The sequence below is a fragment of the Acartia tonsa genome, chromosome 4 (genome assembly GCF_053477335.1).
Source record: "Acartia tonsa isolate MP-2025a chromosome 4, ASM5347733v1, whole genome shotgun sequence".
In the NCBI taxonomy this organism is placed as follows: Eukaryota; Metazoa; Arthropoda; class Copepoda; order Calanoida; family Acartiidae; genus Acartia; species Acartia tonsa.
Window position 1 is genome coordinate 18,338,884 of NC_137263.1, and position 17,120 is coordinate 18,356,003.

A 17,120-nucleotide genomic window follows, 5' to 3' on the forward strand; every position below is an offset into this window, starting at 1 on the left:
ATTCTGCGAGAAGGCAGCGCCGCACCGCACGTGTATTCTAATATTTTGACCAAAATCTTTAGTATTTTATGTATTTGTCGTTGGGAAATGTGATTGTATCAATGAATTTTATATTATTAATGGTTTTCTATTCTAAAGTTTTATGTATTAATTCCTTATATATTTATAATTTGTCTCAATTTCGTTTTGTTTGTTACATTTTAAATGTATCAGAAACTACGTGCTATTATTTTTCTTAATTGTTAGGTATAGGTTATTTGTTCATAAATTCTTTCTCTTGATTATAAATGCTGAGGATTTGTTTTAACAAAAGTTTCTCGTGGAAAATTCTTGTTTCGTTTCTTTCCATTGAGAGCTAACTTACATCCTTTACTTGAGAAAGCTGCCAATGCGTTCTTGGCAGGTTAATTGCCATTGTATTTTATGTGGTTTTATTTCTTTAAATTTTAGATAATGATTTCTTAGTTAAACACTTTATGTACATTGTAGTTCGTAAGGCAAATTTTATGTCTTTTCTAATGTTTAGTGTTAAATTTTTGTGCTTCTTTCCACTTTTCTATTATTTATATTCAATATGTTTATAGATTTAGATTTCAAATTTTATCGGTAATTTACTTCTTTCAGGGAAAATGGGTATCTCTCGTGACAGCTGGCATAAGCGCCGTAAGACCGGTGGAAAAAGGAAACAAATTCGTAAGAAGAGGGTGTATGAAATGGGAAGACCTCCTGCAATGACCAAGTTGGCACCAAAGCGTGTCCGCTCTATCCGTTGCAGGGGAGGCGTCAGAAAGCTGAGAGCCTTGAGGTTGGACAGTGGTTCTTACTCCTGGGCTAGCGAGGGTATTGCCAAGGCTACCCGTATCATTGATGTTGTGTATAACGCTGCTAACCATGAATATGTCAGAACAAAGACTTTGGTTAAGAACGCTATTGTTGTTATTGATGCTGCACCTTTCCGTCAGTGGTAAGTTTTAATATTTAGATTGTGTAGTTGAAGACATCATAAATCTATATTTTACAATAAAAAAATTCTTTATTATATTCCTTACTAGAAACTTCAAACTCGCCATCTATCAAATATTTATATTTCTTTAAGCTTTTCATTAAACTAATAAAGTAATTTTAATTATTTAGGTACGAAGCTCACTATGCCCTTCCTCTTGGTAGAAAGAAGGGAGCTAAGCTGACTGAAGAGGAAGAGGCTGTTCTCAACGGCCCTAAATCCCAGAGGGGAGAGAAGAGGATTGCGGAGAGGAGGAAACATGCCACCGTTGAGCAAGCTCTTCAGGATCAGTTCCTTTCTGGTCGTCTGTTGGCTGCCATCTCATCCCGCCCAGGACAGGTTGGTTGTGCTGATGGTTATATCCTCGAGGGTAAGGAGCTCGAGTTCTACCTGAAGAAGATCAAGACCAAGAAAGCTAAATAAACACTTCTTACATTACCTATTCCTCTTTTTAACATCATGCTGTCTCATTATACCCGGAGCCGACAAATAACATTTTGAAATAAAATGTATTATTTCAGAAGTACAATGGGTAAGATAATGAAGGCGGGGAAGGTGGTGCTGATCCTTGCGGGCAGATATGCCGGCAGGTTAGTTAGACATTAATTTAATTATACTCCTGTTTAAAAAAAAATAGCTAACTTTTAAATATCTTTAAATGTTACTTATGAAAGATTTTTAGAGCATTTTTTTGTCTTGGCCTTGAAATTTGTCTACACTGTCCTAAATTAAAGGGTGTGCAAAAAATGCGTAGATTTTTGAAATTTAAATTGCGTGGCTTGTGTAGACTTCATAGTGGTTCTAACTGTATGCGTACCTTTTTTTTCAATATATAACCTAAGCCGCTCAATTTGAATTTTAAATTTATGCATTTGTTGTACAGTTACACCCTTAAGTTATTTTTCATTTTAAGATCTGTGTTAGTCTCTATTATCTATATAACTGTTAGAGGATCGATACTAATAAATTCTTGCTTCTATAAATGTACGTTTTAATTTTCATTGTAATAACTCAAGTGTTAATTAAATAAATACTTATTGTTCTATTCCAAATGGCAAGGGAGCGTTTACCAATAAAAACCAAATATTTTAGGAAGGCTATCATCGTCAAGCCCAGCGAGGAGGGAAGCAATGACAAGCGTTTCCCCCATGCTCTGGTGGCAGGCATTGACAGGTATTTAGGAGATTTATAGTAAACCTAGATTGTCAAACTGGCCCTTGATTTGCTAATTTTAGCAGACAAACCTTTGTTTATATTTTGTTATATACGAGTCGTCCCATTAATACGAGCGACGAAATATTTGCTGCTTTGTTCTGGGTTAAATGGAAAATTACTTTCAAATTAACTTTTTTCTTTTTTCAGAGGTTATTTTAAGGGGGTGGGCGTAATGACATTAAACGTAAACCGTGAGCAAAATATTGGGGTTTTTACTGTTTTAGGCCTTGTTTGGTCCATTTTTATGTAGAAACTTACCTTTAATTGTTTTATTAAGTTTTTTCCCCTTTAATACACTGTCTATACACAAGGACATTATTTAAGATGATTCATCAAGTCAGGGACCAACCCCAGCGGGCTAGGTTGGTGGCTCGCAGGACTAAAGGGCATTTTTTTTCTCTAAAGTTTGAGTGTCTTATATCAAATATAGGTTTTTTGAGTTTTGGTCCCAAACTTGCTGAATCATCTTAAATAATGTCCTTATGAATAGACTTAAAGTATTTAAGGAAAAAACTTAAAAACAAATATAAGTGAGCATTTACATCAAACGGGGGGGTTGGGGTAAAATGTGATGACTGTACACGACATACCTGCAATTTTATTTTAGGGTTCCCTTAGTTTTTTTAGGAATAATTGAGTGAAATCTTTTTGGTTGTGTCACTAATTACCCAAACTTTTGGTATCTTAAAAAAACGTCTGTATTTCTCGCCGAATTAGGCAATTTCAGGCTGGCCACAAACATACTATTTCCACTATTTCCACTATTTCCACTATTTTTGCATACTATGCAAACTATTCCAAAAAAATATGCTATTTCCACTATTGTCCAAAATTGCATACTATTTCCACTATTTCTTTGGATTTCAGATAAATCTTCAATTTTTAGGTAACTAAAACAAACTGATTTTTTTGATCATGAAAAGAAAGCCAAGTAGCAGGTTTCATCGAATTTTCACAGTATCTTTTCTCCTATTTCTAGTCCCTGCGGGGGGCTCTAACCCTGCGGGGCAATCATTAACACTTACCTAACCTAAATGCCTATCTATGCTACTGTGAAAATGCGGCAAACTCGCTACTTTGTTTTCAATTTTTTTTTAGAAATGTTTCCAGAAGAAAGTAGTCTTTCAGTTCAGATTGTTGTACCTTTATTGAAAGTTATTGGTATTTCTACATTCAATGTAAAGATTTCTCCTTTTAAATTTTAATATCATTGAGGAGTACTTTTATTATTAAATGATCCTACAGGTTACTGAGGTTTATGATGAACTCCTAACAAACTAATATAAATATAATGTGTTTCTCTATGTCATTAGAAAGATCCTCTCATTTTGTTGTAAAATATTTATTATTTGAACTTTTATTATTATTATTTATTAAACCATTTAGGAGGGGATATTTACCCCCCCCCCCCCCCAAAATAAAAAATCTCTAATAAAAAAAATTTTTGGCGCGCTTCGCGCGCATTTTTAATACTATATATTTAACAAAATTTAAATTACCCCCCCCAAAAATTTTACCCCGGGGGTAAATTTTGGGAGGGGTAAACTAAATTTACCCCTGCCAACAGATTTCAGAGGGGGTAATTACCCCCCCCCCCAAGCAAATTTTACCCCGGGGTAAAAATTTTGGGGGGGGTAAAAAAAATTTGCGCCGCGCTTCGCGCGCCATTTTACCCCCCCCCCAAAAACGAATTACCCCCCCCTTAAAAAATTTTTAACCCCCCCAAAATAAAAAGCTTGGACGCCCCTGTCAGAAACTTTACCTTTATTTATTATTATTTATTATTATATTTGAACTTTCAATTTTTTTATATAATATTTCTTTTTAAAATCACGATATGAATTATGACACTGTGCACAACAAAATTATTTTACTAGTCCAAAATTTTTAATAGTCAATAAACAACTTATTTTTTTACTAATTCTTAGCTCATTTTTTTAAATTTTTTTTCAGAATAGAATGTTGGTGTTTGTTACTATGTTTTTCAATCTAATAAGACAAGAAAGTAATGATTTCCTGATAGCTAACCAACATTTTAAGGCCCTATAGTGTTTTAAATGCTTGCTATTTCATACTATTTTGTTTAAAATGCATACTATTTCATACTATTTTTAAAAAATTTACATACTATTGCATACTATTTTTTAAAATTTTACATACTATTGCATACTATTTACTTTTTTTTTGCATACTATTTTATACTATTTTGAAAAAAAGTCTGTGGCCACCCTGCAATTTGGAATCATTTGAGCCAATGTTTTTTTTTTTAAATTTTCTCTCACTAGTAACCCTGCGGGGGGGGGGACTTTATCATTTTTTTTCAAATTCTCCTATATCAAGGTATATCTTAAAATCAGTGCTTTTCCTGTGCTTTTAAAGATATTGAAACAAATTATTTTTCTCCTTACAAGTAACCCTAAGAATTTGAAGAAGAAAAAAACAAGTCCCACGCAGGATTGCTTGTAAGGGGAAAATTTTTTGAAAAAAATTACATGTTCTCAAATTATTCCAAATTGCCTAATTCGGCGAGAAATGCAATAATAATAAAAAAAATTGGCGACTGTGGGAGTGGCGTTTTTTTCTCATCTAGATGTAGTATAAAGTTTCAAATGTCGAGCTCAAAATTTAGACCATTTTACTTACTGTTTACGTTAAATGTCTTTTCGCGAACCCCCCCCTCCTTTTATGCCATTTTGTTAAAAAAATTGAGTAGTTTTACACAGTAACTTTAGTTTTAATATTAATTAAGGGGTCTGATTAAATGTAGTGTTTTGTTTTATGGCAAGTTTTAATTAGTATTTTCATGCTTTGGTTTAACTTTTTTTTTAAATCTTTTAAATAGGCTTAATTGGCATGTTATTATTTTAGAAATGGACACTACTATATACGCAAAATCTGTCCAGCAGTTTGATATCCTTAATTAAGGGAATCTTTAAAATAAATGCTTATTATCAAGGTATCCCAAGAGGGTAACAAGGAAGATGAAGCCTGCGAGGATCGCCAGGAAGTCCAAGTTGAAGCCCTTCCTTAAGGTTGGTAATTCTAATTTTTCTTTAGATATATCTCTCATTGATTGAGCTCATCTCAAGTTGGTATTTATTTAAGAGTGATTAATTTTATCCTTCTGAGCGTGTTCAGAAACTTAAATATTGATTTGGTGTGCGTCACAGACTGAAGCTCCTACCTACTCCAATTATTATTTTATCCATTGAAGAGTAAACTACCTGAAATTAAAATATTTTGAATGTGCTTCGTTAAGTTGTTCTTACCTTATTTGTATTTCTGAATTATTCTAAATGTTTGAATTTAATCTTTTCATATCAATGTTATCAAAGTTGCATGTATATTTGATTTTAAAATTGTTAGGTCTGTTCCATTGCTGAAAAATTACCCATTCTTTCCAAATATATAATACTATATTTTCTCTTTGAGATCTTCTTTGAGTTATTCTCTTTTTCTTCAGTATGACAACTTAACATCTGATCTTTAACCAGCGTTTCGGAGCCGTTTGATTTTGGTGCGGCTCCGCGGAGCCGTATCTAGAAATAAAATCAAGAAAAACTATACATATTTTTTTCCCCATATAAAAATTATTTTTAATTTTTGACTTTTGAAGGTTTAAAAGTTCAATTTTGATAAAAATCGACTAGAAAAACATAAAGGGCATTTGCACATGACAAAACAGAGTTACAAAATTATAATTTGTAAAAGAAATATCTTTATTTATCTAGTCCGGAGCCGTTTTTAACGAAAATTACGACTCCGGCTCCAGCTAAGTATGGCGGCTGCACGGCTCCCAGCTCTGAAACACTATTTTTAACCATGACATTTTGTCCATTCCATAATTTCTTTGTGCATTGCTACATATCGATATTGTCTTTTTTTTGTTTTTAATGTTTCTTGTCAATTCAGGTGATCAACTACAACCATGTCATGCCAACCAGATACGTTGTCGACATTCAATTTGACAAGGCTAACCTGACCAAGGAGTGCTTGAAGGTAAATATTTGTTCTATTAGCTATTCTTCTCTACGCAGTTCAATTTAGATATTGTATGAAAATAGAAATGCTGTTCCTGTTGACACCTGGTTTGAACCTAGTTGGGGAAGGGGGGGGGGGGGGGGTGACTTGTAACACGACATACCAGCAATTTTATTTTGGGCGCTACTTCTTAGTTTCAGAGAAAATTGGGTATTACTCTATTTTTTTTTTTTTTTAGAACAGCAGTGGACCGTAGTTTCCTCTGCCGCCAAATAAAATTTTATTGCATTTCTCGCCAAAATAGGCAATTTGTAATCATTCGAGACAATGTCATTTAAAAAAAAAAATCCTTATATCCAACCCTGCGGGGGGGGGGGACTTTTCGGCGTTATCCTCTTAGAAATTTTTTTTTTCAATTTTGTTAAAGATACCAAAATTTGGAGTATTTAGTGACAACTCAAAAGATCTTACCTAATTAACTCTTAATTTTAAGGAGTAGCGCCCAAAATAAAATTGCAGGTATGTCGTTTTAAGAGTTCACATCCCCCCCCCCCCCCCCCCCCTACAGAATGAAACTAAAAATAATACAGAAATATAGGTTCTTTAATGAGGAACAATGTGGACTGTGAAGAAACGGCTGCGGTACCGCAGTTTCCCGCCGAAATATTTTTTTATCTTTTCAAATTATCATCAGAGACAAACTATTTTTTCCAATGAATTTTCCTCTTACTTTCATTTGGCAAGACAAGAAATTGGTGTTTTTCGACGTTTAAAAGCGACTGCCATTCCAAATTTATCAAATTAAACTCTTAATAATATTACGGAAGCTTCGCTAAATATAAATATGTATTACTATGAAATTCTTGTTTTAGGATCCCAGAAAGAAGAAAATTATGAGACAGAAGGTTAAGGCCAGTTTCGAGGAAAGATACAAGACCGGCAAGAGCAAATGGTTCTTCCAGAAGCTCAGATTCTAAATCTTACACCTTGTCTTATATAAATTAAAAGCTTGTATGAAGTATAATAAAGAGCGTTGTTGCTTCTTCGCCGTGGTGCCCTCAACGGCCTTCTGACATTAATTCTTCTGTTTCAGATTGGTCACACTCTTGTGCAGCAACAATGACTAAGGGTACCAGCTCCTTTGGAAAAAGGAGAAACAAGACCCACACCATCTGTCGTAGGTGTGGCAAGGTAAGCCTTATTTATTACTAGCAGATGCGCCTCTAGTATATAAGGGCTAGAAAAATAGTTTAAAATCATAACGGTATCTATGAAGTTAACTTATAATAGAGAACTTAATTGGTTTAGTAGTTACTGAGATCTTAAGCTTCAGGCAAAAATAACGTCTTTACGTCTATTGTTCATGTCCGTTCTTAAAGAATGAATGAATAGTGATAAAAAATTATAGTCAAATGGCAGTTCAACTGTATAGATTTTAATTTATTTTTTTCTTGTTAGCACTTGATACGTTTTTATCTCAACCTGAAAATTGTCATACAGTAATTTGAATTGTGACTATAATGAGAAATCGGCTTAACCATGAAATTCTAAAAATTTTTCAGAATACTTAATGAAATGTTTCTTGCCTCCTAGGTTTCTTACCATATCCAGAAGAAGAGATGCGCATCTTGCGGCTACCCAGCTGCCAAGCTCCGCAAATACGGATGGTCTTACAAGGCGAACAGGAGGAGGACCACTGGAACTGGTCGTATGGCCCATATGAAGCAAGTCCACAAGTAAGCATGTTTTAATTTTTTAGGACATACTCTTTCACATTAAACGATAGTACGTCGTTGTTTATTGTTGCATAATCAATTTAATTTATGCCTTAAAATAACTTCTCCCAAATATAAGTTTTTTTTTGGATTGCTATTTATTTATTTCCAGTGTCTTTTTTTTTTTTTAGTTTTTCCGCCTTAGGAGGAAGGTTTTTTTTTATTTTATTTTTAGTGAGGAAATTTGAGACAAATGGCACATTGATCCCAAGAAATTCTAAATAACTTTAAACTAATCTAATACAAATGTAAAGCTTCCTTATATTATAAAATTCGGTTAGTGTAATTGAACATATTAAACTTTAAGATATATAATTTTATTAGTCTTAAATTCCCAAATACTTACTTAATTATTTTAATGCTTTTAAGCAAATAGGCAAATCCGATAATTTAAATAATAGTGCATGTTTAACTGAATATATCTTCAGGAGATGGAAGCATGGATTCAAGGAGGGACCTCCCGCCCACAAGAATATCAAGACCGACGCTGAATAATTCTGTCATTGTGCTCTTACGAAATATAATTGATAAGAATCGAACTGTTTTTGTTTTTCTTTTGTAAAACTTAAATTGTTTCAGATTGTTGTATTAGTAAAAATGTCTGAAAATGGTGATGGAGAAATTATGAAAAGGGAGTTTTCTTAAATTATAAATACTCGTTTCTTAAAGCTTGTAAAATGTTATTTTAACACTTTAAAATTTGACATTCATTAAAGCGAAGCTCTAAAATTGAAGGAATTAATATCAAGATTTGTAGAGTGTCATATCTAAAAAAGCAGAAAATAACACTTAACCCTTACCGGTCGGGGGGGGGGGGGGGCGTTGAATGCCCCCCCCCAATCCGGTTTTTTCTATCTCATTTTCAGTGTGTGAAAGATAAAGAGCCCAAACTGCGTGACTTTTCAAGTATGGGTATGATACATAACTGAGAGTCGTCCAGGTAAAGAGCAAAAATATTTGTTTGACTAAAACAAAGCACACTAAAATATCCTCTAGTAGTACATCCTTATATGAATTACAGGAGTTCAAGTCACTTTCAGGTTCCAGGTATGATCCTGCAGTTTCTTGATCCTCCAGGTCTCCAGAAATCTTTAAAAGGCTCCTGTGGCTGCCATTTTTGACTTAGACTTCAAATTTTAAGCTTTTCTTATATGTATACATAACGTATTAAAATTTCATAAAGATCCGCCGCCGTTTTCCTGCCGACTGCGGAAGCTGTCAAATACAGCTGCGGCTGCTGAAATTTATATTTTGATATTTCTTTTGTAAAATTTACATAAAGATAAACATTTTCTGGAAAAAATTGATCTTCTAGCTTCAAAATTAAGAAAATTACAGCCGTTTGAAATTTTTTAGTATAAAAAAGATCTAAAAACAAAGGTTGTAAAATAAAAGGGTGAAAAAAGCAAAAATTGACTTACTTATAAAAGGACGGAAATTCACTATCAAACAGGGGACTTGCACAAAATAATTTAGCCCTCTAGCTCTATTAGGAATTGAGATAATGAGGGGGGGGCGTTGAACGCTCCCCTACCCGACCGATTAAGGTGCGGCAAGGGGCCCGACTGTAAGAGGTTAATTATAGAGATGTTTCGCTTATAACATTGTTCCTTCTTGTATTATGAAATAGTATTCCAAATAGGACAGTTTAACATGCAAAAGTTTATCAAATTATAATTCTGCCAGTTTTAAATGGACTTGCTGGTAGTGATAATAGAGTTGTTGCGATTATTAAAGTCATACTTAACTGTTATAGATTGATTCGGCAATTTGAAACCGTTTAATTGAACGAAAAGAGCTATTTCTTCCTCAATAATAGAAAAGCCTCCTTTTAAATACTTTTTTCACTAAAAGTCCCACCCAACAAGAAAATAGCCGAAAACCACCACAGGACCAGTAGGTATATTTCCTGAAGAGTAGAATTCGATCGGTACAGTGGTTACCGAGATCTTAAGGGACGGACAGACAGACAGACATCAAGCTACGTTGTATTATAGATTATTTCGAAATCATAACAAGTAAATATTATAGATTAACATTTTAAGACTTTATTTTAATGATACTTAACTTATGTATGGTGTCTAATAGTAATAAGAATCACCATTTTATAAAGATTACGTGGTAAACTAATAGGGCAATTACAGTAGGTGTTAAAAGTGAATATACTGACTTAAATGTAAATGTTGTGAAGTTGCTTCGCTTTTTAGATCGTTTCAGGAATCCTCACGAATAGTTTGAAATTGATAGGATGATTCTAAAATGTCTAAAGTAACTATAATAGCTACCTGTCAATGACAGCACCTGAAGTAGATAAGTTTCGCTTTCTTAACCATCGTAGCTCAGCAATTAATACAAAAATAACAAGAAAACCTGTAATGTCAGAGTACATGAGGAGGATAGTAATGAAGACGTTAATCTACCCAAGAAGAGGTATTACAGGCAGAGGGCACACTCTAATCCAATAGCTGATCATTGTTTTGATTATCCAGTCAGCCCCCAACAGGTACCATCAAATAAACTTTTCCAGTGTAGCTTCGAAACATATAAATATCCGCAGGTTTAATAGGGAGGATGCCTAAACCAACATCATTCGCAACTCTTTACCATGCACAGTTGGGATTTCCATACAAAGGTCGTGCAATCAAAGAGTTGGTTGTTTGTAGGGTGTTCCGATATCCTAATACCCAGGATTTTTAGACAGAAAAGCAGAGATTTAACTCACCTCAGTTATCCTTGGTTGTTGAACCTGACATAAGTGTGTCATGGACAGCAGGCAATTGATACAGGGTGTTTCAATAGAAACGTTTTTTTTTAATCTTAATTATGCATAGTAAATAAAACAATTATATGAAATGTTTATATATTTGGTAAATCTATTCTGGGACATTTATGTTTCAAATATTTAAAAATAATTTTTTCCACAAATATTGTCTTAAATACAGGTTTTTCTAAAGGCCTTATTTCTGAAGATTTACGGATTTTAAGATTTTAGAAAAAATGCGCACATTTTTAAAATTCGAATTGCGCGGCTTGTATTAATAGTAGAAAAACGTTATGCATACCATTAGAATTGTCACAAACTCTAGTTTTTGGAAATATAAGTACCATTTTTGTGCTGTTTTTAGTTTAGGAGCTACGTTGAAAAATGTGAGAAAGGTTTAAAAATGTTTTAAGAAAGTTGAAACATTTTACCACGTAGCTCCTATACTATACGTAGCACAGGAATGGTTCTTATATATCCAAAAACTAGAGTTTATGAAAATTCTAATGGTATGTAAAACGTTTTTCTACTATTAATACAAGCCGCACGATTTTAAACATGTGCGCATTTTTTCCACAATCTTTAAATCCATAAATTTTCAAAAATTAACCCTTGGAAAAACCGGTTTCTAAGGCATAATTCATTTTTAAATATTTGAAACATAAATGTCCCAGAATAGGTTTTTCAAATATATAAAGTATTTCATATAAATGTTTTATTTACTATGCATAATTAAGATTTAAAAAAAAAAAAATTCTATTGAAATACCCTGTAGGTAATATCATAGGAATACAAATCTGTAATAAAAGTTATTATACAACATTTATCCTCCCTTTAACATTTTCTTGAATTTTCCTTTTAGATGGACTGGACACAAGAGTATGATGTCTCCATGACAGAGCAGTCACAGGTGGAATTTGCAGACATAGGATGTGGTTATGGTGGCCTTCTGGTACAATTGAGTCCAATGTTTCCAAACACACTTATGCTGGGCATGGAAATCAGAGTTAAGGTATTCCAAAGATAGCAGGAATGGGATATTGGGCTGTTAATTGCATTTTTCCCCAAGTTTTAAAAACACGTTTTCATATTCGTTTGCTTGAACAACTTGAGTTGAGTGTCTAATCATTTCAACCACTAATGATAAATTGTAATTATTGGGAATGTACAATAATTTATCGGACATTGTCTTATATTTTAGATTCCTGCAAAGATAGTCATATAGTATATCTTCAACTATTTTGAGATTGTATGAGACATCGTAATTTGAGCCAACTATCGGTTGCGCCCCTAGCATTTAGGGAAGACAGATAGCATACAACAATTTTAGGATATACATTAAACGCGCCTGGAACCGTTATGAAGTTCTTGATTAGAGGAATATTACAAACTTCAATTCAATGTGCAATTGTAATCTTTTTGTTTTACCATGATATAATGTTAAGGTATCAGATTATGTACGGGATAGAATTAAAGCCTTGCGGAAAAAGCATCCCGGACAATTTAACAACATTGCCTGCATTAGAAGTAATTCAATGAAGTATCTGCCTAACTTTTTTAGGTAATAATCTATATTAGAAAATATATTTTTGTTAATGTTTATTAATATAATATTAATATTTCTGCCTTTAAATTTTTCATGGCTACTCTTAAAATCACAATCGTAAATTTTTACTTGTCACATGTTTTCATTATTCTCTTCTATTCTATATACCTCTTTGTTATTCTTTTTTTGTCATTAAATGCATAATTACTTCTCTTTTACTGTTTTTAAAAACAATTGTAGATATTTTACAAATTACACACCAAACCTTTAAGTTAATATTAGATGGGTTAGGTTAGGTCTAGTTAGATTATTTAAAAATAATTAAAATCTGCCTAAATTTGTTGTAAAATTTTTAACAACTCTCTAACCCCATTGTATCATAGTGTAAATACCATTGCTAATACCATACTATCTATTTATTTATTTGTTCTGTTTAAACATATTTATATGTTATATGTATATATCCAATATGACTATCTTATTAAAATTCGATGTAGCTAGAAACCTTATAAAATCTTTTTGAATATGTTTGTCATGAACTGGTATTTTCAGCTTATGCAACGGCCAACCCAGGTTATGAAAGTACCAAACTATGCATAAAAATATGTGAATATGTGTAATAATTTTATTATTAATTATTTTGTATGCTTATGTTGAAATACATATCTATCTATCTATCTATTTAAGCTCTAATTAAGTTAATTGGTTAGGCTAACACTAGGTACGGTTTGGCCCCCTGCAATGCATATGTACAGTTAGTAGGTGTTATCCCATGTGGAGTTTTTCACTAGTTATAAACATTTTACTTTCAAGATAATATATATACAATACGATTATTGTAGAATATACGTGGATTGTCCTCAGTTTAGGTTGCTAACATGGAACTCATTTATTGGTCAGTTCTTTCATCCAATGCATGTGAGGGGATGGGGTTAAAGGGAGGAATCGTTATTTCATCTTGATGCGTGTTTCACTTTATTAGTATTATTTAAATATGTTTGTTTTCTAGGAAAGGTCAACTGAGTAAGATGTTCTTTTTATTCCCCGACCCTCACTTCAAGAAAGCGAAGCACAAGTGGAGAATAATAAATGAAACTCTTCTGGCAGAATATGCTTATGTCCTTAGGTTAGAATCCAAGTTTTGTTTTGTTTTACCTAGTTAATATAGTTTGGATATAAAAACTGAGAGTATGAAAGTAACTTAATTGTAACTTTATCTTTTTCTTAAGGGAGGGAGAGTACATTGGACTGTATATTTCAATAATACCCAAAGATTTATAATCACTTTGTCTTATTTGTTAGTTAAAAACTTTGGGAACTTTAATTAAATTTTTGATTTGTGGGTTTCAAACTTGTTGACCAATATTTTTAATTAAATCAACTGAAGAGGTAATTTGTTTATCATCTTTGGGGATGGTTACCAATTTAAAGTCAATTGTCTTATCCCTTAAGATCCCTGCTTGTTGAATGTTGAAAATGTTTCCTATTTAGAGAGGATGGTAGAATTTACACAGTAACAGACGTAGAAGATTTATTTAAATGGATGACCAGCCATCTATCTGCACACCCCCTGTTTCAACGTCTAGGAGACGAGGAGATGAAGGCTGACCCTGTCGTCGAGAAGCTCTTTGAGTCGAGCGAGGAGGGACAGAAGGTCTCCAGAAATTCTGGTCAGAAATGGTGCGCTGTGTATCGAAGAATCTGTGATACATCTTCATAACAAGTTTTCATCTTTTATTTTCATAACCATTATTTTTCAGTTTAAAATGGTGAAAATTGGTCTTCAATTGAAGGCATATTTAGAAAATGTCACTGATTTAGAGGGCGAAGGTGATGATTTTAGGTAACGTAACGTTTAAAATTCTTCCTGAACCAAACTTGATTATATAATAAATGTAAGGAAGAGTTTCAAATGAGTTTGGATTATGTGATTAATTTTAGATTCTTTCTGTCAGAAAAAGGGACTAGGAAAAGGAACAAGTGAAAATATTCCCACTTCACACTTCCTCCTCCCATTTTTTACCCACTTCCCTTTAGTTACAGAATAAAACAAGTTTTACGCCAATTCTTTATTGTATTTTATTTTTGCTTCAGATGGTATCTAAAGTTTAAATGTGCCAATTGTGGAGAAGTTCCTGATCATTTTCAATACATATCTAAGCTTGACAAACATCCATTAAAGGTATATAGATTTCGGTACAAGATTTTATTTCTATTTTTTTAAATCCTTTATGATTACATGATTAAATCCTTCACAAGAATTAAACTAAACCTTATTAAACAATTTAAAAAATACTCAAATATTATGATTTAAATCGGTGTTTTCCATTCACAGAATTTGTAATTTGTTCTATTTAGGGGGGTAGAGGAGAAGCTACTTGTGTAATGAAATGTAAACTGTGTTCAAGAGAAAATTCTGTTGATATATTAGGTAAATTATTATATTATTTGAAATTAAAGTTTTTAACGCTGTTCAATTCTAACAATAATTTTGTTAAAGCACATGAACTTTGAATTATGTGCTATAACATTTGAAGGTTTTCTATAACTAGGGCTGGTCCTTCCGAACAGATAGCTTTCATCGTTAATTTAATCGTGTTAGAATTTTTATATCGATTCCAAGCTCTGCAGGATAATTGCTGAAGGAGTTAGGTACAATTAAGAAAGCGTAACATCTCTATAAAACCTTACCATAAAGTCTGTATGTCATCTTTAAACAAGTTGATTTTTTACAGGTATTATGACAAGAACTTAGAGGTAGTTTCCCTGTACTTTGTTACTTAAAAGGATGATTCCTAGAACGATTTTATACAAAATCTCATGACAAAATACTGGAATAAAAAAATATTTTTTTTTAGAGGATACAATTTGCAAGTACTCAATGAAGGATAACAACCAATTCAAAACAATAATTGCCTTCGACTGTCGCGGCATGGAACCCGTAGAATTTTCCCCGCGAAATGGATGGAAAGTTTGTGGATATAAGGAATTTAATAATTCAATGTTTTATCGTATTGAGTAAATCATCTTCATCTAGACTTAATGATGTTTTTCACTTAGTAGCTTAAAACCGGCCCTGGACCAAAAAACTGCTCCTTAAAATGTGAAACTATTGATCTTCAAGTATTATCAAGAACGTTAGTGGGGATGGTGGTTTATTTGTTATATAAAAGACATAAATTTTTAGGGGGGGGGGGAGAATGCTCCTCATGTATTTTTTGTTAATAATATAAAAACGGGAGTAGTCTTACTATCAATGACTCAAAATAAATCAGACACCTCTAGTACATACCAAAAGAGTCAATCCCATTTGGTCATGTATGTATTCTTACATCATTTATTTATAGTAGGGCTGGCAATCCGCAAAATATTTGGGACGGATTCAGATTCTTACAAAAATCCGTCAAAGGAAAAAAGCAGATTAATACGCGGATTGCAGATTCTTGTTTTTTTTGCGGGTTGCGGTTTTTTTTCATTTTCTAACCCTTATCTAACTTAACCTAATCTAAAGTAAGCATGAAAAGCTACTGTGAAAATAAAATACAAAATAACTTTGGATGCTACTCATCATTTTACCTTTAGTTAAGAAACAATAAAAAAAACTTCTTTGGTTTTAGTGTGTCACATTTTAAATAAAGAGACAAAAGCAATGAAAATTAACAATTAGCAATTTGAATTGGGTCTAAAATTGGACGGATTGCGGATTCGAATTGCCAGCCCTAGTTTATAGAGTAGGATGACTACTGAAATTATATTGAATTCTGAACTATGAAGGAGGGAGAGGATGATGATGAAGAAGGTAAAGTGACGGGAACAGAATTTACAGATGTTGACCTCACTGAACTAGAGTGGGCCGACTATGATGAAAAGTCTAATGAATCAACCATGATTTCAGGAACGTTTCGGTGACAATAGACAATTGCATACGTTTCCAGAATACATAAATTTTCTTCGTAGCGTTTGAGGACCATTTTACATTTCCAGAACGATTTACACAAAACAAGAATTAGAGTAGATTTATTAGGCTAGGTTGTTTTGTAAGTTTTATTTGTTAAGGTTAAGTTGTGTTTATTACCGTTAGGAAAGCCTACCGCAAGGCTTAGGTCCTATAACTACTAGTGATGGGAATCCGGATCCGGAATCAGAATCCGGAATCCGCCCAATTTTCGGCCAATTTTGGAATCCGAATCCGGATCCGGAATCCGTTTTTTATAGCGGATTCCGGATTCTAAATTTAATTTAAATAGGTTAGAAAATACCAAGCACATTTTTAGGACATACGTAGCACTTAATTTTTTTAATTTATTAATGTGATGTAAATGTTTTAGTTATGCTGGAAGTCAACACTTTAAACAAATCAAGGCTTCAACCAAGTAACATAGTGATAAATTAACGAAAAAAGCTATCCCTCTGTGACGGACGGCCTTTTAAAATACTGCTAGAATCCGGAATCCGAATCCGGAATCCGCCAAAAATAAGAATCCGGAATCCGCAAGAATCCGTCACTTTTTTTGACGGATTCCTTCAGAATCCGGAATCCGAATCCGGCCCAAAAATTCGACGGATTCCCATCCCTAATAACTACACAGAGGTAGTGGACATTGAATTGTAAATTACGCTGGTATCCAAAGTTTTAAGCCCACGTTATTTTATTCGTTGGCTTAAATAACTTTCAACTTATATTGAATTTTTCCAAAATAGCAGTGTCCAAACTTTCAAACCAATATTTGTAATCTACAGAAGTGTTTATCATCATTGGGGAATGGGATGTACATTAATTTTTCAAAAAGATTTTATGCGTATTAGGGACAATTTTATAAAATTATCACCGAAATTATT

General features: G+C 33.0%; 5 protein-coding genes across 5 annotated transcripts; all 5 read left to right on the forward strand.

Annotated features, from left to right (window-relative positions):
- On the forward strand, positions 1 to 1,526 carry RpS8 (ribosomal protein S8). The gene is made up of 2 exons (XM_080159318.1): positions 1 to 964; positions 1,135 to 1,526. Exons 1-2 carry the CDS (start codon positions 630 to 632, stop codon positions 1,424 to 1,426), a joined length of 627 nt encoding a protein of 208 aa, XP_080015444.1. The 5' UTR covers positions 1 to 629; the 3' UTR covers positions 1,427 to 1,526.
- Positions 1,458 to 7,293, forward strand: RpL27 (ribosomal protein L27). The gene is made up of 5 exons (XM_080159321.1): positions 1,458 to 1,593; positions 2,096 to 2,176; positions 5,175 to 5,250; positions 6,131 to 6,217; positions 7,072 to 7,293. Exons 1-5 carry the CDS (start codon positions 1,511 to 1,513, stop codon positions 7,174 to 7,176), a joined length of 432 nt encoding a protein of 143 aa, XP_080015447.1. The 5' UTR covers positions 1,458 to 1,510; the 3' UTR covers positions 7,177 to 7,293.
- On the forward strand, positions 7,258 to 8,513 carry LOC145318012 (large ribosomal subunit protein eL37-like). Its single transcript, XM_080159322.1, has 3 exons — positions 7,258 to 7,390; positions 7,793 to 7,935; positions 8,403 to 8,513. Exons 1-3 carry the CDS (start codon positions 7,319 to 7,321, stop codon positions 8,467 to 8,469), a joined length of 282 nt encoding a protein of 93 aa, XP_080015448.1. The 5' UTR covers positions 7,258 to 7,318; the 3' UTR covers positions 8,470 to 8,513.
- Positions 8,514 to 8,556: 43 nt separating this feature from the next.
- Positions 8,557 to 14,041, forward strand: LOC145318007 (tRNA (guanine-N(7)-)-methyltransferase). The gene is made up of 6 exons (XM_080159317.1): positions 8,557 to 8,604; positions 10,355 to 10,477; positions 11,598 to 11,747; positions 12,181 to 12,296; positions 13,291 to 13,407; positions 13,773 to 14,041. Exons 1-6 carry the CDS (start codon positions 8,572 to 8,574, stop codon positions 13,999 to 14,001), a joined length of 768 nt encoding a protein of 255 aa, XP_080015443.1. The 5' UTR covers positions 8,557 to 8,571; the 3' UTR covers positions 14,002 to 14,041.
- On the forward strand, positions 14,007 to 16,205 carry LOC145318010 (CXXC motif containing zinc binding protein). The gene is made up of 5 exons (XM_080159320.1): positions 14,007 to 14,124; positions 14,376 to 14,463; positions 14,640 to 14,712; positions 15,140 to 15,264; positions 16,053 to 16,205. Exons 1-5 carry the CDS (start codon positions 14,048 to 14,050, stop codon positions 16,188 to 16,190), a joined length of 501 nt encoding a protein of 166 aa, XP_080015446.1. The 5' UTR covers positions 14,007 to 14,047; the 3' UTR covers positions 16,191 to 16,205.
- Positions 16,206 to 17,120: the final 915 nt, after the last annotated feature.